The sequence below is a fragment of the Crocodylus siamensis genome, chromosome 1, assembly GCF_052110815.1.
Source record: "Crocodylus siamensis isolate JL-2025a chromosome 1, ASM5211081v1, whole genome shotgun sequence".
NCBI lineage: Eukaryota > Metazoa > Chordata > Crocodylia > Crocodylidae > Crocodylus > Crocodylus siamensis.
This window is the reverse complement of record NC_143395.1, coordinates 185,633,917-185,657,605: the sequence shown is the minus strand read 5'-3', so window position 1 is coordinate 185,657,605 and position 23,689 is coordinate 185,633,917. Positions and strand designations below refer to the sequence as shown.

General features: G+C 42.0%; 1 protein-coding gene across 1 annotated transcript in view; it reads left to right on the top strand.

The window, feature by feature from the left end:
• The first annotated feature begins 23,359 nt into the window (after window positions 1–23,359).
• PPP3R1 (protein phosphatase 3 regulatory subunit B, alpha) overlaps window positions 23,360–23,689 on the top strand; it is a 64,692-nt gene continuing 64,362 nt past the window's right edge. The window contains exon 1 of the mRNA XM_090051036.1: window positions 23,360–23,600. Within this exon, the coding sequence (XP_089907162.1) occupies window positions 23,598–23,600 (3 nt within the window). The 5' untranslated portion in view covers window positions 23,360–23,597. The remainder of the gene's footprint in view (window positions 23,601–23,689) is intronic.

The following is a 23,689-nucleotide window of genomic DNA, read 5'->3' as shown; positions in this document are numbered from 1 at the left end:
TTTGAACTCAAGCTAATAAAACCTGTGGTTTCCAGCTTAGCAAGAGTTTAAAGCCGGGCTCTACTTTGAATGGTAAATAGGAACATAGATGGAGAAAACAATTATAGGGTGAAGGGAATGACTTGCTACAGTTCAGATGAATCTGCTGGAACTACTTCATGTATGTACTTCTCTCTCATAGTAAGAAGAAGTTAAACTAAGGCAGTTTACCTACTGAATATGGGACTTCAGATTAGTTTCACTTACTACAGGATAGGGGCACACAGATGGATCAAAGGATCAGCTGACACTTGCTCAGGAGCAGGTAGCCACCCCCAGGCCATTAAGGTCGTATAACTACATCTGTCCATGCCCTTCTGTTGTCATTACTGTCAGACTAACTATACATGGAGGCTCCAATAAGGGAACAAAGCCACATGGTACTTAGCATTGCTTACAGATGGATCGTGTCTGCTTTGCAGAACAAAGTGTAACAGAGCTATGAAAGCCAACATTAAATGAGCCAGCGTGGGTACCACAAGCAGTCTAACTGTAGCAGCATGAGATTCAGCTCAGCTCAGCTCAGCTCCATACTCCTACTGCTAAGCTGCTACCAGTAGTCATGCTAGTGCATTTGAAGCTAGCTTGTATAGCCCTACACTGCACTGCCATCTGCTCTGTACATGTACTTATGAAGGAAAAAGACATTTTTCTGCCCCCAAGATCTTACCATCTTGATTTATGATCAGTCATAAATAGCACCCTCCTACTTAACACAGCTGCTTCCTGTGTGCATTCAAACCAGAACTTAAACAAAACAAGGAGTTTTTACTATTCTTCATCACATTTTATTATTATTCCAAAGCCAATCTATGAGAGGCAGCAGGATCCTATTTGGGCTTATGCATCATCAACAGAATTAAGTTACTTCCAACTGAAGGCCAAATTTTGGGTTTTCCATCTGCACAACCAAAATCTGGATTTGAAATCAGTGGGACTGCAAAGGTGTACGGAAGGGTTAAACATGGTACACTAAAACTTTATGGATTTTGACACATGTAGCAAAGAAAGCTGCTTGTGCTTCAAATCTGTTAGTTTGCAGAAATCAGTAATAAGGGGAAAAATTGCTTGGCTTGTAAAACAAGTAAATCTGATGTGAATATAACTGAAACATGTGAAACATGCAATCTTTTAACACCATCTCTCAAATAATTTTTCTGAGTGGGACTGAATGTTAACATCACATATAACACAGAAGATTTAGAGTCCCTGGACACCTGGCCCCATTCATTGACCATTAAGGCTGGAAAATCATCATCATAAAATTAATTTCCACTCTGGTGTCTAAAAGGATATTAAAAATCAAGCAAAAAGCAGACCAGACAGCAGAGTTCCAGAGAAAACTGAAAGTCTATCATATAAAAAGAAGTCAACTTAAGCCCTGAAGCAAGAGACAGCTTTGTTTGTATAACACTTAATAGGTCCCAATGGGAAAAGGGACAGCTGTGTAAAGCTGGCTTGATTGTCCAATTTTTCCCTCTCTAATTACTTCTGTTACTGATGGTTCATAGATTGAAATGCCCAGAGAGCCAACAAAAGTTCAGTTTGATTATTGATAAAATGTGAACATAATAAGTACATAAAATGCATCTCCACCAATGCAATCTTGTTAGCAGTTAGGCCCCTGTCTGAAAGGGTGAAATGATGTCAAGTGCATCACTTGCCCTCTAGCCCTGAAAGACACCTTTGTGAATAACACTGTGTTTTCTTCAAGTCTGCTTGAATTGAGGACAAGGGCTTTAAAGAGAGAAAAAATCATTTCAATTCTGGGCTGCCCATTGGGGCTTATGATTTACAAAGAGTTTCTATTGCCAACACTTGCGGTTACCTCTTGAATCCTATTATATTTCAGAAGAAATAATCTAGCCAAACTGGGTTCTTTCATCAACTGCAATATAAAGACAGTGGAGGTTTTCAAAGCTACCCAGAGGACTCAGAAGTCCCTTAAGGTGGCTTAGAAAAATCTCAGCCTAGAACTATAAACACTTGAGTAGATATTTAGCACAAAACAGAAAAGCACATGACTGATGCATGATGTCAGTAGTTAGAAGACAAGACTGGAATCTGCCCTAATCCTGATCCCCCTGTGGGCAAGTCAATTAGGCCAACATTTTCTGACTTGTTACTAAAGTTAGGTAGCTAAATAACCTGATTCTTAAAAGTGCTGAGTATCCACAGATTCTATTGATTTGAGTGAGAATGATGTGTGCCTTCCACATACATGAGTGAAGCTTTTTAGAATTAGACAGCCAAATTGAAAATGTTCATCTGTAAACTCTTTACCTGTTTTCCAAACTCTCTACCTATAAAATCCAGATGATTCCCTTTCTCTCTTTTACATATGAAGTATTTCTCAGATGGCAATAAAACCTATTTGAAAACTGATTTTTTGTGAGCAATTCAAAGAAAATTATTTGTTTTCTAAATTCCTCATACACAGGTTTGCGGGGAGGGGGGTTGTCTAAAAAGTGAAACAAACACCAAGTTTCAGTTTTCAACAGTTTTCAATAAAAAAAAGAAAAAAAGGTTTCATTAAAGAATGCATTAAAATATTAAAAACAGCACTTTTCTTCCTTAAAGCACTTTACAATGTAATTACTTATCCTTCTAATATACCAATTTCATGGGTGTGCCGTCAAATATCAAGCTGCTACACACTAGGCATGTCTACATGTGCATTTATGCTGGCTTAAAGTTACCACGCAGTAAGCAGGAATAGGCCAGAGTTTACACGTGCAGGCATTAAAGTGCATGACACTGTTTGTGGACTGACTTGGGACTAACCTGTACACACAGAGTGTTACTGAACAATAAGGCGCCTACACGTGTGTTACTGCACAGTAACTAATCAGGTATAAATTTGATGCCTGAATGATCCAGGTATCAAATTTACACGCAAGATAGCATAAGTTGCCATATTTACTGCACAGTATAGGCATGCACATGTGACTATGGAGATTTAGACTTAATAGAATCACTCACATTTATGCACACACAAGCTTTCGCATCAAGCTTTACCATTATTACAACATTCATGAAGCTCTGCAGAGACAATGCTGTTCATATTTTGAAATTCCCCAGATGTTTAATCCTTCAAATGGTTTCATAGCTCAGTGATAGTTTATTTAAGATATTTGACCAGCACAGTGAAATAAAGTTTATACAACATTCTGTTTGATCTTCTGCCATCTCTAGTTAATTTGCATCTGTGAAATGTCAGTGAAGAGGCCTAATTATTCTCTAATTACTGTATTTTAAAACGTAATATTTAAATACAAACAGAAGACCAAAAAGAACATATAGACAGCAGCTCAACAAATGCAAACAGCTCTAAAATGAGAAGCTACAGAAGTACAGTTGAAAAATAATGCAGAAAAATTTAAGTTTGAAAACGTTTCTGAATGTTCTGTAGCTATGTGGAACACTCCTGAGAAAACTTGAAAAATATTAATGCATAGAAAGCAGAAAATTGTGTGCCCCGCCCCCATATAAACCTATCCACTCACCACCACTATGCACACTCATACACCCTTAGAAGTGATCCAAAATTCATTTAAGCCATAGGTGTTTTTCCAATAGTTCAGGATTAAGCCCTAAGATGGGGAAAATACTACAAAAACAAAAGATCAGACCAACAAAGACATCTTAAAATAAAAAAATGGTTCATTCTAACAGTGATGCGCTCACTAGGATTTATTAATGCTTAGTTCCCCACAAGATCAGTCCTAACTCCTACTATATTCAAAGACAGCTCAGCAAGCATTAACCTCCTTGCTGCAACATGCCAGAAATCTGGTACATTCTACCCACAACACCACAGGTTTTTCCTCCCCTTCTTTTAGGCTTGAAGGACTGAAAAATGACTTGTTGCTATGGCAATGACTGATTTTTTTTCTCCTCCCTTTTTCTTTCCCTTTTACACCAAATTATAACATTTTAAAAGTATAAAGGCTAATAAATGTGCCTTTGTGATAACCTTTTAGATCAGAATTTTATTTTTATCCATGGAAAAGATAGATCCAGCAATAGAGAAAGCTCTATCACAGCATCAGCTTCCTGCCATTGTGCTTCAGCCCTGACCTGGAAGGAACACCTCAGGGGGCTGAGAGAGTAATCCTGCCTCTATTTATTCAGTTATTCTTACTTCTCCAGTGAGGCTGCCAGTAATACCGTTACTCCCTATTGTCAGTAGGCTAATGACCAGTGATAGAGAGACTTTGTCTACTGGAATGGAACAGAGATAACTGAGTCACGTAGCTACCATAAAAAAAAACTATACTTACACACTACTAGTTGATACCCAGTCACCTAGTTAGCTTAGAACTGATTCCCTATCCTGACTTCACTGCTGATATTTCCTCCGAGACCAGTTCATTAAAAAACAGCATCCAACAAGCAGGATTTTTTAAAACTGATCTGCCCTTGACTGCTGCTCTAATGGAACAGCAAAGTAGAAATGCTGCCAACAAGTACTCTGGTCTAGATCCTGCGGTGTGCCTGCCCATCATCATCTCTCCTGCCAAGCTACCATGGAGTGGAACAGAGTTACTTCACCAAGAGCCTTAAATTTACTTTAATTTTACTGCAATTTTTGACTGAACACTGATGCAGTAGTAAACATGACCCCAACAGGAAGGGGTCGTTTGGCAATGATGCTTTTGCAGATGTGATCTGTGACATTCACAAAAGCTCCATAGCCAAAAGCACAAGAATTACAGCTCTTTTAAAACTCATACTATAAATGGTGATTTGGGACCACATTTTTTGTTGGCAATTTGCTGGTGCTAATAATTGTAGGGGCGGGATTGCCCCTGCAGTTTCTTTAAGATGCCACGTAAATAATTTAGATGTCTAAGGACTTGACTGTGCCCATAAATCAGGGACTGGTACAAGGAAAACAGGGCCATAAATCATGGGATCTTCTCATAGTTAAGTGTGTGTATAAGGCTTCACAGGAGGACCTCAAATGTTGTAATGACCTTAATTATGCCTGTAATAAAATGGCACCATAATTCTGCCAGCACAAAAAAGGAAGACTGGTTAAGACTGGAGATAAAATTAAGCCCTTTCTGATAACATTTTAGGATAAATATGTTGTATAAGCTTGGTTGTTAGAGTTTTCTTACCTAAAACGTAGCTGTAACTCACTTCATAATCCAGCGCTTTACTGAAATAGACATAGCCTGAAGTGCTGTCCTCAGTTTGATAGTTAATAGAGAAATCCACATGTGTGACCTGTTTACAAACATCCTAAGAAATAATTAAGTTCTGCCGTTGTTGAGAAGGCAACCTACATTCAAGAGATGAGGCTTCTCAGAAAGCAAGTACATAACATCACAGATAAAGAAACAGAATAGCTGAGTGATTGGAATACAGCCCAGTCTATTGATGTTAGTGTCCTAATTAAGCATTGTGGCCAAAGTTCATTGTATATAAGTAATCTACAAAAGTCTGCCCAGTTCTCAAAAAAGAACAGCAATTGACTGTCCTACAAAAAAAGTTTTCTTCTCTCAACTACAAGAATTCAGAGCAGTCAGTGGAGGTCCACAGCTAGAGTAATTGTGAAATTATCTGGTTAGCATAATTTTCTTCTGGAACCAACTCAACTCAACCCAATTCAATGCCTGTTGATTTCTTTGTAGGCTTCTATTGTTGCAGGATAGTCTAGACAGAAACTCAGGGCTACTTCCAACAAGACTTATGACTAGATTCATAAAAAAGGACATCTGTGTTTCAAGTATAACTTAAGCCGAAAAACAGTGCCTAAGTGCCAGAGAATTATCTCTAAAACTTCACTTAATCGCTTATATCAGGGAGGTCAAACATATAGCCCACAGGCTGAATCCAGCCTATGTATCTGGGACATCTGGCCTGCAGCCTGGTTGGGGGACCTTTCTAGGGCAGCAACTTGATGAGACCCATGGTGCTAGAGCCCTGCAGTACTTTGGTAAAAAAGCCTGCTAGCTTGGCTGCCAAGCACCTGAGCCAGAGCAGCAGTACTGGAGCCCCAGCAGTACTGCAGGAAGAAGCCTCGTACACAGCTTGTTTTCATGCTAAGTGCCTGCAATGCTGGGCTTCTTCCTGCTGGGTCCTGGACTGGCTGGAGCAGGTGCTGGCTGGATCCAGCACAGAGGGTGGTCCCGTGGGCCCAATCTGCATCATCTGTCTTGCCTGTGTACTGCTCCCGCACCACTATTCTGGTCCACAGGGCCAGGCAAATTTTACACCCCTGCCTTAGATAGCTGAAGTGCAGCTACTGAGTATGTTAAGAACTGCTGCCAACCTAGCTGAGCTGAGGCAACTGCCAAATGAGAGTCAAAGCTGAGAAGGGGACTCTGTTCCTCTTTCTGAAACTGGGGCTCTGTGCAGAAATGGAAGATACACAGGGTTAGAAAAGGAGGGTAAGCCTAAAGGAGTATGATTCTATAGCTATGAATACTCATTCTTACCTACAGCAGGATCAGTCACCCTTACACACCTTAGGCTGATTGACCCTGTCCTTGATCTTTTCGTGTGGACACATGTAATAACTGAACCATTCCAAATTATTATTGATTGAGAGTCAGCTGACAAGTGTGTGAAGCTGTAGCCTGTTGTAGCTGTTCAACACAACAGGCTGAGAATGAGCATCCAGCCCAGCGTGCCTTGCATTGACAAGTGGCAGGGAGTGTTTGCTTTGGCGTTCTGGTATGATCTGCAGCTGAGGGTGTTTTCAATTTTCTGCTCTCCCTTCTTACCTAAACATGAATTCACAAAAGTTCATTGCCCTTCAGCTGGCTGAAGTCTGCTGTGGGCATAACTGACTTGGGGGATGGAGTGGGAGCAGAATGCTTGGACCCACAGTTTTTGCTTCCCAAGAGCTGTAGGGTATGATGAGGGGCTGTAGTTGAGTTAGAAAGATAGTTTGTATTGAATAAGCAGTGCAAGGGATCTCATGGATAAAAAGCACCAACAAAAGGGGTGGGGAAAAGGGGCAATAGAGTTCTAGCTGCATACCAGAGTAGCTTATTGCAGTGGTATGGAGTTAGGGGGTGAGAAGCAAAGCAATGTGGGATGCTGGGAGGACTAACCAGACCCATGTCACAGAATGCGTGGTGTCCACACATATAACAATGAATCAGTTCAAAATAGGTCTTAATTTTCCAGATACACTTTTGAACTGTTCCAGGCAGATTTTAACCAGTTTGACAAGTTTGCATTTTATCTGTCCACTTTGGGTTTAAACCACTTTTAAACTGTTCTAAGTGTTATGTGTGTTCATGTCATACATGAGCAGGAAGCTGCCCAGTCATTGAAGGAATTTGTAGGTAAGCAGCAGTAGTTTGCTCAACAATACCTATCCATAAGACAATGTCTAGGTTGACTGAGCTTTCCATCTTGCCTGATACTTGGTTGAAACACAATAAACTAGCAACCCAACTCAGGATCTTTCCTTTTTGTGATACTCAAACTTGACAACCTGAATCTGTGGTTATGAATCACAGGCTTGCTTCTTGCATTGAGTTACTGGGTCAGGATATCATATACAGGCAGTCCTTGGACTTGCGATGCAATTGGTTCCTGAAAACCGTGTCTTAAGTCGAAACGTTGTAACTTGGAACTGATTTGCCCATAGCAAACAGTGTTATAAATGGGAGATTGTTCCTGAACCAAGGCCCGATACCCTATTTTCACCAAAAATAACCCAGAAATTTATACTCAATCAATTATAGTTGTGTAATATAGCTATATCAATATATTTATATTGTAAATAGCAATCATATTGATTGCTGTGTACCAGAGTAGCTTGTTGCAGTGGGCGATGCAGCGAACTTGTTTGCTGGTGTCCCATCGCATCACATCAAGCATTGTAAAGTTGAAACCGACATCAGAAAGTTGAAACAGGGTGTCAATTTATAAACGTTGTAACTCAATGTGTAAGTCAAGGACTGCCTATACAAACTTCTGGACTTTCCTCTTGCTTGCCAAGTGAATTTGCTCAAACTATTATAGCTAAGTATGAGGCAAGATACAGATCTGGACTTTTAATCACTGACTGTTGGTGTCAAGGCCAGGTGTTGGGCAAGAGGAGGATATGTAATCACTGGCTCCTTGGTAGGCTAATTTCTAACCAGTGGGCTATTATGTATGGGTGGGCATTGACACTGGCTAAGCTTTGAGTGTCCAGGTGTCCAGGAGTGTCCAGAGTGTCCTTGGGTGTCCAGGAAGTGGTTTCAGACTGTGAATCTTAGTCTCACAGAAGTGCAGGTAGGGGGCTTGGTCCATGGCAGAGGCAAGATTTGAGATACACATCTATGTTTCTTACTGGCTGATTTAAACATTCCTCCCACTCAAGCATGATGTCTTCTTGTGCAAGACCTGGGCATTTATAAATGTGCTCTGGGAGGCAGGGGGAGGGCACTTTAATTAGCACAGCTCTGATTAAACTCTAATTACAGCTCCCAGAGCATCACATATATCAGTGTCCCTGAACTGAAAAATGGTGACAGGGTGCTTTGAACTAAAGGTCAAATGAGCTTTAGCTTAAAGCACCCTGCTGCCATTTTTCAGTGCAGGGATACTGATACACATGATGCTGGAGTCTGCTGGAGCGCGGTAATTACCACACTCCAGCAGACTTGATTAATAGAGTCTGCTCTGACACATTTTAATTACAGTCCATCAGAGCAGTCTCCCTGCACATTTATAAGAACCCTCTGTTACACTGCAATTAAGAATGCAAGATTCATGCGGAGAGAGAGCAGATAAAAGCCCAACTGTAGCCTAGTAATCAGGGACACCCCACTTTTACAGAAAAGACCTGCATTCTGGGCCCTGTTACCTGGAAACATTTTACATTAAATAATTGCTAGATAAAAAAAAAAAAATCATCCTTGGGCTAGAGACCAAAGCCTAGGACTTTTCTCTCCCAGCTGACCACCTGAACAGAGGATGCCACAGACTCACGCCCTCTCCTTCTGGCCCTATGAGTCTTGCTTTCCTTTCTCCAGAAAGCCACAGCTTCTAGAGAACAGGTGAAGAATGCTCCCAATCCAGCTTTGTTTATAGCCTAGAGGTCAGGGGACTCTCCTAGGAAAATGAAGATGTTGGTTGAACAACTTCCTGGAGCAAGTGATCTAACTACTAGACCAATTACCCACAGCCAAAGAGTGCTTTGGAACCCTTTCAAGGGTGCCACACAATGCTAGTGGAGTTAGGTGTTAAAACATGTTTCATAATATAAAAACAGAGATTTGAAATAGGAAAACCTTAGCATTAAAAACACTGATTTGTTGAGGTCTGAGTTGTATGCAATAAAGAAACTGTTCTATTATTTTTCTGTAGCCAAAACACAAGTAAAAGCTAAGAGCTGGTATTTTCTGAGGGGTGCCTTATTCTGAAAAGGTTAAAAATCACTTTACAAGTCTATTTCATAATAATATGAAGAACAGCACCACCGTCACCACCAGAATGTCCTTCCATGACAGTTTCATCTTACCAAGAGGTCAGCTGCAGTTTGTGAAGAGCCTGATGCTGTGTGTGTGCTATATGCACGCTGCTGGCATGCATAATGGATTGGGCCCCTCAGAGGACTTAGCAGCTGTTCTTCCTGCTTTCTAGATCTTAATGACAGAGTCAGAAAGCATCTGGGCAGTGATCTGGCCAAACTAAAGCCATTTTGGACATGCAGGGAAGCAGAACTGCAGGTACTTGGGGAACTTTCAGGCCAAATATGGAGATGCCTAGTGAATTTAAGTCCTTCTAAAATTGAAGTCTGCATATATCCTGTTGTAGGTACCAATGTTCCTATCTGGGTCTGATTCTCAAGCTGTTATTTACCAAATCCACTGTAATTCAGAAAAACGAACTGATTCAGGGCTACACCTATTATTGTGATAGATCAGGGATCAGCAACATTTGTAGCTGGAGTGCTAAAACCCCCTCAAGCTTGACCCATGCCTTGAGTTGGCATGCCGCAGGTAGACGGCAGGGGAGCTGCAAGGGGCCCGATCCTCATTGCTGGTGGCAGGTGCATATACACCTCTGGGCAGATGACCAAGGGGGGGCCAGGTTCCTTGCCTGCCACACATCACAAATCATGAGAGCATATGATACTCCCATGGAGCTGGTGCCAGGTTCTGGACCCCAGCGCAGCTGTTTGCAGCCTACCCACTGCCTGCTGCAGCTGCACAAAGCCCAGGCTGGCTGTGGCATGCTGAGCAAAATGGCTTTGCATGCCATATTCTGGCACCCATGCTGGAGGCTGCTGTGATAGGGTGTCATATTTACTGCAAGAATAGTGATGTGTGATCTAGATACATCTTAGATAAGATTTCTCTTTAGGAAAACCATTGTTCCCATTGCAAGCAGATGTTTTTATATTTCAAGTATGTGAATGTTAACATTTATTACCATTTTTAAAATCATTAATATTTTATCTATTATCCATTATTCATTATGAACTAATTATATTAATTCATTAAAAAACTTACAGCCAAATTGTTAAGATGGGTGTATAAATTTCGACACCTAGAATATGAGTGCTTTATTTACCCTCTGAAAATTAGACCAGCTCTTTAGCTCCCTGAATGTGAATTAGATTCCTAACTTTATGCCCATTTCTTTAAATGCTGGCCTGAAAGAATGTGCAATTACCACAACTCCATTCCAGTTTATACTATTTACTATTCTACTATTTAGGAAAGTTTCTATAAAAGTTAGGGTACAAATGAAAAAACTAGCCCCTTCTTGTGCATGTAGTTTCTAACCTGAAAATCATCATTTGTAACATTTAAGGCAAATATTTTGTGACTAAGCTCACCATAAAACTGTAAAAATTTACCAATCTAAGGACCTGAGTTATAAACTAAAGGTGAGATATTCAATAGGACCTAAAAGGATTAGGATATACCATGGTATATCTCTGTTTATTTGGATCACAGAGAAGTAAGGCTGAAAAGGACCTCAAAAGATCACACTGGCAACCTTGGTGTTAGTAGCACCACACTGTACCTGACTGAGCTAAACAGCCACCGAATGTATTCAACTATAAAAAAAGTACAAGCAAATTGAATTTGAAAATACAGTGCTGCAAACCATGTAAACATTCACCAGAGCTCTCTGTAGAAGCTTTAGTTTAGGAAAATATTAAATTAAAGAGAAAAGGCAAGACTATCTCCTGGGATGAATAATTATGGTTGGAAGTGTAATGACAGAAACTTTATCCAATAACACTGGATTTGTATCTTGTAGGGAGCAACAGAAAGAACACAACTGTACAACATACACACCAAACTGTTGCTAGCTAAAGAGCCAGCTCATTCTTGCATTCTGATGTCTCCTACTGCAATTTTATTTTTGCCAGATTCTCTGTGAAATCTTACCTTGGGCCAGTTTTGGCCTTGGTTTTGTAAATCCCTCTGAACAGAATTAAGCTGTTTGTGAATGTACATAAATAACTAAGGGATACACTGGTAAAGATTTGAGGTGAAATCTTGGTCTCAGTGAAGTCAGTGGAGCTAAAATCTCAGTCTTCGTGTTGAGACTCTAAAATTCGCAAGGCAAAGACTCTGTTTTCTGTGTCTTGTGGACAACACAGAGGATGTAACTGTGAATAAATTGAATGCTTTTCTACCAAAGGAATACTAAAATTTGGGCTAAATTAATCATGAATAAATTATTGTGGATCCTTATGGAACAGGCTTACCTTTTGGAGCTTGGGTTGAGTCCCAGGCTTGAGATTCTGCTGTTTTGATTGGTGGAGCCCATCCACCAATCAGAAGGCAGCAAGAAGAGTGAAGTCACACCACTTTCCTGAGGGGAGGGGGAGAGGAGCTCCCCGGACCTGATTGTAGACTGCAACACTATGAGGTCCAGAAGACTTCAGGGGCGGAGCCCTGGAGAGTATATAAAGAGCAGTGTGTCCAGCACAAGGGGAAACATGCTGAAGGACAAAACGGAGCGAAGCTAGGCAGAGCTGCCCAGTGAGGCGGTTGCTGTTGCCCCTGAAGAGCTCCAGAAGACTGCCCGTGGCAGCAGGGGGCAGAGGTCGGCTCCGGCTCCAGTACATGGTGGAAAGAGTGGTGCATGGGGATTCGGTACAGGTAGCACTGCATGGAGCAGAACTTGGGAGCAAGGGGCTCAGGTCTGCAACCCCTGGTGTGCTACCCACAGCTGGATCCTGGGAGCTGTGAGAGGTGACAAGGGTTTGCAACCCTTAGCAAGTGGCCAGGGCCTTGGTGCACAGGGTCAGTGCACGGTGGAACCTAGACCCTGGGAGTCAATAGCAGTGGCTCGGGTCTCTAACCCCTGGCACAGGGCCAGAAAGCAGGACCATCTTACTGCAGAAAGGGTCCCAGAGTGAACTGAGCCCCGGCATTGCACAAGGTGGTCCAGGCCTCCAACCCCAGTGAGAGGGCAGTAGCCTCTAGGAGTACGCGGCTGCTCCGGGCCACTAGCAGGCAGGTGGCTGGGATGGAGCCAGATCCTGAGAGGCTTGGTAGCAAGGAGCAGTTCGGATGGAAGAGCACTGATCCCCCTTTGTGGCCCCTGAGTCATGAATTATTGGGCAAGGGTTTCCCACAGAGGAGGAGACCCCTTGGAAGTGGGGGGTGAGGAACTGTGAAAGGGTCTCCTGAAGGATAAGGGTCCTGGCAACGTCCTGGAGAGTGGGGAGATATTGGGAGCCAGCCCTTTTCTGGAGCTGTGTCCCGGGTTCTTTTCCCCTAGAGGAGATTCTAGTAATCACAGTGATATTGATACCATGAAGAAGGGTATGTGCTTTATATTTTGTATTCATCACCTTATATTTCATCATTAATAACCATTTGTTGCTTACTTGTTATGTATCTGGATGAGTTTACTTATATGTCTTGTTGAATCCCTCCCCACTCTGTTGACACCACTCTTCGATTGCCAGTATTTATCTGGGTATGTCTAAGTGTGTTTGTTGAATATCTGAATTCACCTCTATTTACCTGTTCCAGATTTCTTATTTACCTGTGTGGGTTCAAGGCCCTTCAGAGCAACCCAAGACATAGGGGCACATATTTGATTGCAGCTATCCTTCACCATTTTAGAAAGAGAGAATACTTAATATGGAACAGGTCTTGCAAGGGCTCAAAGGTACCTAAAACCTGGGGGTGGGAAGTAAAAGTATAAAACTGAAGATAATACCTTGAAATACTACTACCTACTTACACTTATTAATATAGGCCTACCTAATTCACAGAGGCTGCCTCTGTATTTTGCAGTCCCGGCCCAGCATCTGGCACCATTTTTGTGGCAGAGCACAATGCCCCCCCCCACGCCCCTTTGATTGGCTGAGGAGCCTTAGAAGTCCCTCCCTTGGCCAGAGGTATGGGGGGGAGGGATGCCATGCTTTGCTGCAAAAATCTCTCACTCTCTCCCTCCTGCCCCTGCTCCCCATGCTTCAGGATGTCAGGGCTTTGCCTCTGTTTCTAGCTCCCTTCCCCCACCCCCTTCCTGTTTTACTGCTTTTGTGCAGTCCCCATTCTTTTTCATGGGGGATGCTACCAAATTCGTGGGTTCTGCAAAAATTGTGTACCTGTAAATTTGGTAGGTTCCTTCTTATTAATGGAAATAAGTATGTATTTCCAATATGCTGAAGAAGGCTCCTTACCTTACTCCATCCAATAAATCCCATATAAGCAGAGATGTTTCTTAACAGTCTTCTACCCAAGTCAATGAAGCACTTTTTCATTGTTTTTTAGTTATATCATCTGCTGAAATCATTTTAAAAGGGCCTTTCTGAGACTATCAGTTAAGTGTGCTGAGTGACTGATTTCTCTTCATTATTCTATTGCAAAGTTTACAGCCTTTCCTTCTTGCCCAAAAAGAAAGAATAAAAAAAATGAATATGCAGCCTTAATTTCTCATTTTTGGAACTGCTTCAACTCATGTTTTATTCGACAGAAGGCAGGACAGCTCATCTGCGAAGTAGGCTGTTGTCTACAAAGACTTACACCTTTCTGAAAGGGTTGCTCTGTAAGGTGCCGCCTTGCCCTGCCTTCTGCCTGACTTCAGACTAACACAGCTAACTACTTCTTACACATTTTATTGTTTTACAATAAACCCAGAACAGAACGGTTGGTATTTCTGTAGTTATTTCCTCCAAACTTTGGACTGTCTGGAACCCCAATCAGTCAGCTGAAATAAGTAGTAATTACAGATAAACAGATTACATTTAAAAAAGAAAAACAAGTTATTGTTTATTATTGAACATTCTCTAGTAGACATGGCAAACCTCTACTGCCTGAGCAAATATTATAAGCCAAGATCTGGCTTCTTGGGACTTAATCCCAAAATAAATGGATTAATCACAGCCAGCATCCAAAAACACTTTAGATAAATGATTCTTTGCAGGTAATGTTTAAGAATCTGTCTACACAAGACAAGTATGCTGATAAAAGGATAAAAGCTGCACTGCTGATTGCAACTTCATCTTACCAATTTTACAGAAACACATCTGTCTTCTTTCTCAAAACGGTTGCAGTGCCAGTGCTCTTAAACTCTTGCAGCAGCTATCCCACAATTCTTGGCACAGACCTCTAAAACAGAGCCTGTAGGTTTGTCCGCAACAAACTTGCAGGCTCGGTAGTGCTACGCTAGCTAGCACCACATCTGAAAGGGACCTGGGGGTCATAATTGACCATAAAATGAATATGACCCACCAGTATGATGCAGAGCAAACAATACGCTGGCATGCATCAACTGATGCATCTCAAGCAAAACTAAGGAAGTTATTCTCCCACTCTACTCAGCCTTGGTGAGGCCGCAGCTGGAGTACTGCATTGTTTTGGGCACCACACTTCAAGAAAGATGTGGAAAGGCTTGAGAGTCCAGAGAAGACCCACTCGTATGATTAGAGGCCTGAACAGCAAGCCATACAAGGAAAACCTGACAGATATGGGACTGTTCAGCCCAAAGAGAAGACTTTGGGGGGATTTGGTGGGAAGTTACAAATATATCAGGGGAGAGCATCAGGGACTAGGCAAACAACTATTCACCAAAGCACCCCAAGGGAAAACCAGGAGCAACAGTCATAAACTCCTAGATGAAGGTTTCAGACTGAATACAAGGAATAACTTCTTCATGGTTTGTGTGACCACACTCTGGAATAGATTCCCAGTATGGGTAGGGCATGCACCTACCCTGGAGATCTTCAAAAGAAGACTAGAGTTATTTAACCTCAGCAGTCTTTCCTGCCCAGAGCAAGGGGGGTGGACCCGATCATCTCATAAGGTCACCTTCCAGCCCTTCTGTGATTCTGAGATGCCTTTTGAAAATGAGTAGTTAGCCTCATACCAAAGATGCACAATCAATAAGGCCCCCTCTACACATTACAGGTGTCATACAATTAACTTGTTATTTGTGCAATCACCTGGAAACTAGCTACACATACAAAGTATGTATCACACATAGAAAGCTCCAACCAGCTATAAAGTTAGAACTCAAAAATGTGTACTAACTTTATAGCTGGTTGCTACTGAGCTTTAATTTGTACTTATAGCAGGGTCTCCCTTGAGGCCAGGAGCTCTATCACCTGTGCACCTTGCCCAGCTGGGGCTGCAAGTCCTGCAATTGCTGGGGACTCCAGCATCAGCAGCTGTGGACACTGGGTCCTTAAAGCATCCTAGTGATCTCCTGCCCCAGGGTTGTATGAAACACCTGGGGCAAAAGAATCACCACAGGGGTGATCCCCCAGCCCTGGGGGTGTGTGAAACTCTCAGGATGAGGGGATCACTGCAGCAATGATCTTCCAGTCTCAGAAGGTGCATGGTGTGCCTCCTCAGCTGGAAGCTACTCAGCTGGGGTGTGTGGGGCTCCCAGTCATGGGAGCTTTCTTCTTGTAGGTGCAGGGGGAGCCTGGGATTGGGCAATAAATTGCAATGTAATCTAATGTACAATCCCACAATCACACCTCCTACCATGCACATGTCACATGGCAGGAAGTGGGATTGTGTGAATTGTGCATTAGATCCCATTGCACTTTTACCTGCATGTGTAGAGGAGCCCTAAGTTTTATAAACTGATAGACAATTGAAGAAATCACAATACTACTAAGAACTCCATCTCACGTTCCACTAAAAAAGTAAATGGTTTATTCTAAAGGATGGTTTCCACTTATTTGTGCTGTGGAATAGATATGCTCCTGAAGAGATACACCCATATATATCTTTAAGCCCAAGGGTAGAGGGGTGGAAGAGCATTTTCCTCCAAAACGTTAAAATTAGAGTGAGTTTAGGTTAAATATTTTGATTAAAAGAAACTGATTAAAGGTTTCAATATTCAAACATTTAGGAGAGGGAAAGACAAGACAGATGTATGTACAGAGAAGAATAGATTGAACTGGTCCAAGCCAGGTCATATATCGTGTTGCATGTACTTGAAACACCTCCAGGCTCATTTAGTCATAGCAGATGTAGAGGAGCACAGATTCTCCCCGTGTTTTTAAAAGCCACTTTATATAATGGCCCTCTATACAATGAAAGCATGACTCTACAGTTTACTAAGAGTCATCTTATTAGAGATCAGAGAAACTGCATGAAACTTTTATAACCACTACCTTTTTCTCCTCTCCTCTCCTCTGGTTTTTCAAGGGAAGATTATGTTCAGTGAGTTTATGTCTCACTCAGCATAATTCTGTTACCTTGTGAGCCAGACAGATGCCTACTACTTCCACCACACAAGATTCATTTTTCTATACAAGAAACTCTGGCCTACAGCCTCACCCTGTCCATTTGGCAGGCATTCCTAGCTGAACCTTCCTCCATTACTCTGTGTGCTGTCCGGACTCCAACATGCTCTGAAAGAAGCAAGTTTCTGGGAGTGATACAATTTATTGGACCAACTGCACAATTGGTAAAAGTTAGACAAGCTTTTGAATGCAAGGCAAAAAAGGTATTACCCCGAAAAATCCTTGCCACTTGCATAAATCCTGGACCATCATGGCTATAACACGACTCCAACACTTCGAAAGAAGGGCATCTGTCTTCCCTACTTTCCTCTTTCCCCAGATGGTAGATGGATTTCACACACCTAAAACACACTTGGAAAACAAACAAAACCTTCAGGACAGATTACTACATTATGGTTTCAGCATGCCAAAATACTCAGGTAAGTAAAGCTAGGATGAGAGAGATGTCATGAGCAGCACTTTGTTTTTCCATCTATTTATCAATTTACTTGTTTGCATTTTTATACTGTTTATTTAAATTTGTTTTATAATCTATATTAGTGTCATTTCTCTTTTTGGTATTTGTATTAAAAACTGCATATCAATTTTGCTGAACAAGTGCATTTAGGAGCTGCCTTTAAATGCACTCAGTTGTGGGTAATAGGCAATTCTAATCTGCAGACTTCCAAAAGGTTGGCATCACTACTTTATATTACTAAATACGTCCTTGATGGCTGGGAAATGTTGCCTAATTGTTGTAGCTGCTAAACAGCAATACTTTCAAAGCTGTGGACCAAGCTGGTTAATAGCAAGATGGATAATTGTTTTTATAAATGTTAAAGGAGAAAAGTACTATCTATCTATCTATATATAAAATGAAATGTATGTCTATGTGTATGTATGTTTGCTTATAACTTGAGAATGGCTGGTCCCATCTACTTTAAACTTTCCAAAAATCACTGAATACCACCCAAGGCAAATTATAGGTGAGTTATTTTTCACTTGACCCTTTTTGGGACTTCCAGTGACTATTTAACAGAACAATTTTTCACATGGACAGTTACATGCGCCTTGCTCCAGAGTTAGTAGTCGAAGAGGGTTGTATATACTGGCGCCAACAGGAAACACTGCAAACATTGTTTACAAAGAGGTTCTACAATTAAGATCATTCATTTGGATGTCATTTGAAATGTCACTCCACGTTAAATATTAAATGTTAAATATGCTATACTACAGTCTTTAAAAATGAACATTATTTTGACCTAAATATGTTTTACCAGGTTCTTTGAAAATAAACAAACGCTTACAAAAAAAAATGACCTGGGAGAAGAATGGGTCCTGTGCTAATGCTCACTAAAAATAAGGATGAAAAACTGTAATAGCCATTCAGTGTAAACGCATGTAGGTTTTTTTTTAAAGTATATTTAGAACATAACTGCATTCCCAAAGGATTCACCTGCTTTGCTAAGAAAAGCTGCTTATGGCCCCCTCATGGGTCAGAGGAGATTATATAATTAGAAGGCAGCACTGGCCCTAGCTTAACGACAAGTGAGTATACCATCCAAGAAGCAGATAGTGACTCTTGTGAATGACGTATGTTGGGAAGAGGCACAAGGTAAGATACAATAAAAGGATGTGCTCACAGTGCAGAGGGACCAATAAAAGTAATGGACATCATTCAGACTCAATCTTGAGATGGGTATGATGCCACATTATAAATTAAAAAATAACAAGCAGTCTATTTAGATAAGCAATTGGAGAGGCAGAAATATTTATTAAAACACATGTCTATGTTTATGAAACATTTTTGTGAAGTAGTAGGCAAATAGCATTCTTTTTATTAATGTGTCTGAAGAACTGTAATAAGCAAATGGGGGGCAAGGGAGCAGGGGTTTCCAGTCTGGAAGGAATATTTTTTTGTCTAAGCAAGACACGTTTATCCTAGTCTGAGGTGATATAATTATGCTATAATGCAGATTTATTCAGAGCCAGAACTGGCAAGCTACTGAGTTCTCTGAAACTTATTTCTATGTATGTATTTATTTATGCACGCACACAGAGTTGGCAAAAACAAAACTATTCCCAATTGACATTCCTGCACAAAGGAAGAGCATAGTACAAAATTAAGAAGTTCAACTTTGTGTTTTACTCAGATGACTGGAACACTAAAAGACGACACTGGTATTGTATTTTGAGTTTTTAAACACTGGATATATTTAAAAACTTCTAAAATAACTGGTAAAAATAGGCAGTTTGGGACATAATAGCATAACAGAAAGGGATGCTTATAATTAGTTCAAGTGAGTGTATCCTCCATTTGTCTTGCTGTTGAAGTTTTGAAACTCCAGATACTGTTGGCTAATGACATAACTGTACCACAGGATAAAATAAAAATGATATTTTTGCAAAAGTGTTCTTGATTTTTACACTTACAGTGAACAAGTTAACCATGTTAAATTTAGCATACAAATCTCTTTCTTGCAATTTGTTCACCTCTCATTTTACCCAGGATGGGCAATAAAAATAGACTAGTAACACTGATTTTCAGGCAACTTGTAAGTTGATTTCACTTCCTACTTTTCCTTTTCTTGGTGAGATGCTAATGATAGGAATGCAAACAGCCGGAGAAGTTCAAATCAAAACAACAGAAAAAAGCAATGGAAACTTTCACTGATAACATGTAAGATCAGTGAGTCCTAACATTGGAAGTTTCATTTTCAGTAAAAGCCAATTTAGAAAAATCCAACTGTTTTACTGCTAGATGCATTTGAGACAAGCCAACAGCATCTATTATCAAGGAATGCATCAAATATGAAGGAAACCTTACACCAGACCAGATTATTAGTTCACCTTCTATAATATTTTGTGCAACACCAGCAGGACTGAGCGCCTTCAGTCACTCAGTTTCTTCTTGACGAGCTATTATTTTAAGGCACCTATACATGTGACGGACCTCTGATCTGATGCATGCTAATTAGCATGCATTGGAGCTGACTTGATTAATCAAGTCTGCTGTGAGTCTGCTGGAGCATGCTAAATAGCTAGCTCCAGCAGCCTCCATGTCACGTGTATTCAGTGTTCCTGCATTTCAAAACGGCGGTGCGGGCGCTTTAACTAAAGCTTATCAAACAAGCTTTAGTTCATTCAATTCAATTTATTAAGGATTCTGGCTAAATGCCATGCTCCTGCAGATGACATAGAGCATTAGTTAAAGCATCCCTGCCACCATTTTGAAGTGTGGGACACTGAATGCATGTTACGCTGCAGGTGCTTAAATTAGAATGGCTCTGAGATTCTGCTGTGAGTTGTTCTGAAAGCCACTCTAATTAAAGTGTGCCCCCTCCACCCCAGAACATGTGTTTAGACACCCCTAGAATCCAGCAGTGTGTGTGATTTTTTAAAAATAGATTGCTCTAATGCATGTTACCTTGTACTCATCAACATAAAGTTGTGCCTGTCATCATGCTGCTCATGCATTTATCATTACAAGGCCCTAGTTCGGTTAAGCTAGAGTAGCATCCGATAAGAATGGCATCCCAATTTGTCTCATCTGTAGCTTCTGACACCTTTCAATGCACACCTTTCTTAGGGCATCAAGAAGTTAAACATCCACTCCAATCTGGAACCACAGATGCTTCCTGTTAATCATGTATTTATTTACTTATTTAAGCATGCTATTTGCTTTTATTTGGGAGTTTTTAAACCATGACAGAACTGTGCGTTTTAGTCTGTAGCTGTCTATTTTCATCAACAATTTGAACAGCTTTTTGCAAAGGATAGTTAAGCCTCAGTTTGTTTGGATGATGCACTACAGAAATTCAGAGACCACCCTATTTATGACCACAAGACCTACAATCACCCCAAGCACACCAAAAAAAAGCCGTAATCTACAGTCAGGCCCTCAAATACCACTGTGTCTGCTTCAAGGAGAACACTTGTAACGCCCACCTGGCTAGCCTAAATTCTTCCTTTATACAAAAAGGACATTCCAGTAGAGAAATAGGTCATACTTTTAAAGGAGCCACCCTGCAGTAGTCTGCTACAGTACAAAAAGAACCCTGCCTATGACCGCACATCCCTGGTGTTTGTCTACCATCCCATGTTGGACCCGATCAGAAATAAGTGTCAAACACCTACAGCCTATACTTGACAAAGCTCAGACCTCGAAAGAAATGTTTTCAGCCTTTCCACTCCTGGCTTTCAAACAACTCCCTCCTAATCTTGCCCAACTCATCATCAGAAACAAACTCCCTGCTGCTCAATAAACATCAAATGGGACACAGCCTTCCTCTAGCAATAAATGCTTAACCTGTCAACATAGCTCCTCTGTCACTGCAATCAACACCCACCACACCAAACTCATCAGAATCCATGGATCCTACACATGCCTTATCCAAAATGTGATATACCTGATCCAATGCCCCATGACAACTACAGTACGTGGGTGAAACTAAACAGCAACTACACTGTTTGTAGAAAGAGAATGAATTCTCACAGAAAAAAATATAAAGGACAGAGACAAACAAACACCATTAAGAGCACGTTCCTCATATAGCAACCTTTCCCTCTCTGATCTCACTATCCTTGTGCTCAAGGGAAATCTACCCAGCACCTTTAAAACATGAACTTGGGAACTAAAAAACCATAAGCTGGCTGGACAAGATGAACCAAAAACACTAATATTGCTTTTTTTTAATCGCACATGACAATCTACCTGCTTCCTGAATTTTTCCCGCACAGGAAAGATGATAATGACCCTCCTCCCTTTTGAAAGGCCTTGATTTCCTAATAATTAGCTTCTTTGCTTCTGTTGTTTGTTAGCTACCCCTGGGAATTTCTCCCCCCACCCCATGTTTCACAGCTCTACTTTATTTTTTAAACTATTGATATGCTTGCTTTTTTCCTCAGACTTGAAGAGGAATGTCTTGCATTAAAAAGTTTGTCTAACTCTATCCCAACAGCAGAGACTCCTTATGCCTGAAGAAGGGTGACTGTGCCAGAAAGCTTGCAAAGAACTTTCCCTAACTACTCAGTTGGTCTAATAAAAGATATCACACCTACCCAAAGAACCTTGCCTGCCTCTATCCCAACTATGCAGTTGGTTCAACAAAAGATATTGCCCAAAGAAATCCTTGCTTTGCCCATTCTCACAGCCACAATATCACTTTAACACAACCTTCTTCCCTTGCTTCCTTTTTTCCACCACCATCCAATTTTGTAAGTCTAGCTTACTTCAACAATTGACAGACTGGCCTCAGGCACATGCCATTAAACATGTATTAGAGCCCCACTGGTTCTGCATCAACGCTAGCTTTAAATCAGATCAGACCCCCACAAACAGCAGGTCAAGAGTAAGGAGCAATTCTCTTGGTAACCGTCCTGGAGAAGGGGGGAAATTAATCGTATTCAAGATCTCATGGGGGCCTCTGTGTTAGGATTTACAGGGTAAACCCTGGATGAGGAAATGTTAAAGTTGGAGTGGTTTGCTACATTTGCATGGTTCTCAGCTTATGCATGCTTAACAATTTGAGCATACCAGATGCTGCCCTGTGAAACATTCTCCTTTGGAAAGGGCTCTAAGCAAACATGTATGTGTGTGTGGGGTGGTATTCTGCAAATCATTAGTCCAGTCCTCAATTAACTAAGTGAACCTTAAATAAAGGCTTCCTCCCATTTTGAATCTGGCAAAACTGTGTTGCATTCTCCTGACAAGGTATCTCCAAGCCTCAGCCAAATATCAAATACCTGAAAAAAATAAGTGATGTCTGGAAGACACCATAGCCATACAACTACATTCAAATGACATGAAAATGGGGACGCTATTCCAGTATTAAAAGATCCACCTGCTCATTTGTCACAGCTTACAAGACTGTCTCCCAGTGCTCCCACGCAGAGTTTTGTTCTTCAGACTGAACATCAGCTTTAACCAAACATACAAAGCAAACCCACTTCTCCTTAGTATTCACTCCACCCTTCAGCCTTTTATAAGAGGAACCCCTCCCCCCACATCAACTGTCCTACTTACAATATATATAGGTTATTCCCTTACAGCTAATCTTGTTAGTAGTCATGTTATCCTAAATCACACTCCTAGAAGGGCTCCTCCTTATATTCCTTACTCGTTCTAAATCCCTTAGAGCAGTGGTTTTCAACCTTTTTGTACCACAACCCATTTGTAAACATCGATGGCCAGTCCCAACCCGGTACCCCTCACTCCCGACCTGCTGCACCCCACCCAGTGTGTGGGGCAAGGGGTAGGTGTGTGGGGTAGAGGGGGCCCCCAGCAGCCCCTTGCAGGCTGGAACTCTGCCATCCTGCAAAATAAAAGCTACGGTTTCTCCCGTTCTTCTCCTTTAAAGGAGAATCCATTTTTAAAGTTTGCTTATAACCCTTCCATAAATTCTTGCAACCCATGGGTTGCGAAACGCTGCGTTAAGGTATGAAACTGCCCCCCTCTTTCTCTCCGATGGAACGGCCCAGAGAGAACCCCCCTCCCACCTCATGGAACGACCCACAGGGAACCCCCCTCCCCCCGCATGGAACAACCCACAGGGTTTCCCCCCAGCTCAGCCTCCATTTCACCCCGCCCCACCCCGCCGCGCATGACATCACGCGCCCCCCTCCCCCGTATGCAAACGAGGCGGGGTTGCCCGGATGTAGGAGTCCCGCCCCTCGCGGCTCGGTCGTTAGCAGCTCCCGCCAGCCCCCTCCCTCCCTGCCTGCCTGCCTGCCTGCCTGCCTGCACCCGCGGGTCCGCGACAGCCACTGCCGCAGAGCGGGCGCGGGCAGCCCAGCCGACCTCAGCGCGGAGCCGGGGCGCGCCGGGCACTGAGGCGGATCCAGCGGCTGCGGGGGCACTCCCGGCGCACCCACCGCCACCATGGTGAGCTCCCTCCTTCCCCTCTCTCCCCCCGCCGAACCTTCCAGACCGCCCTTCCCTCGGCTCCCGCTGCAGCGGGGGTGGGGGAAGGT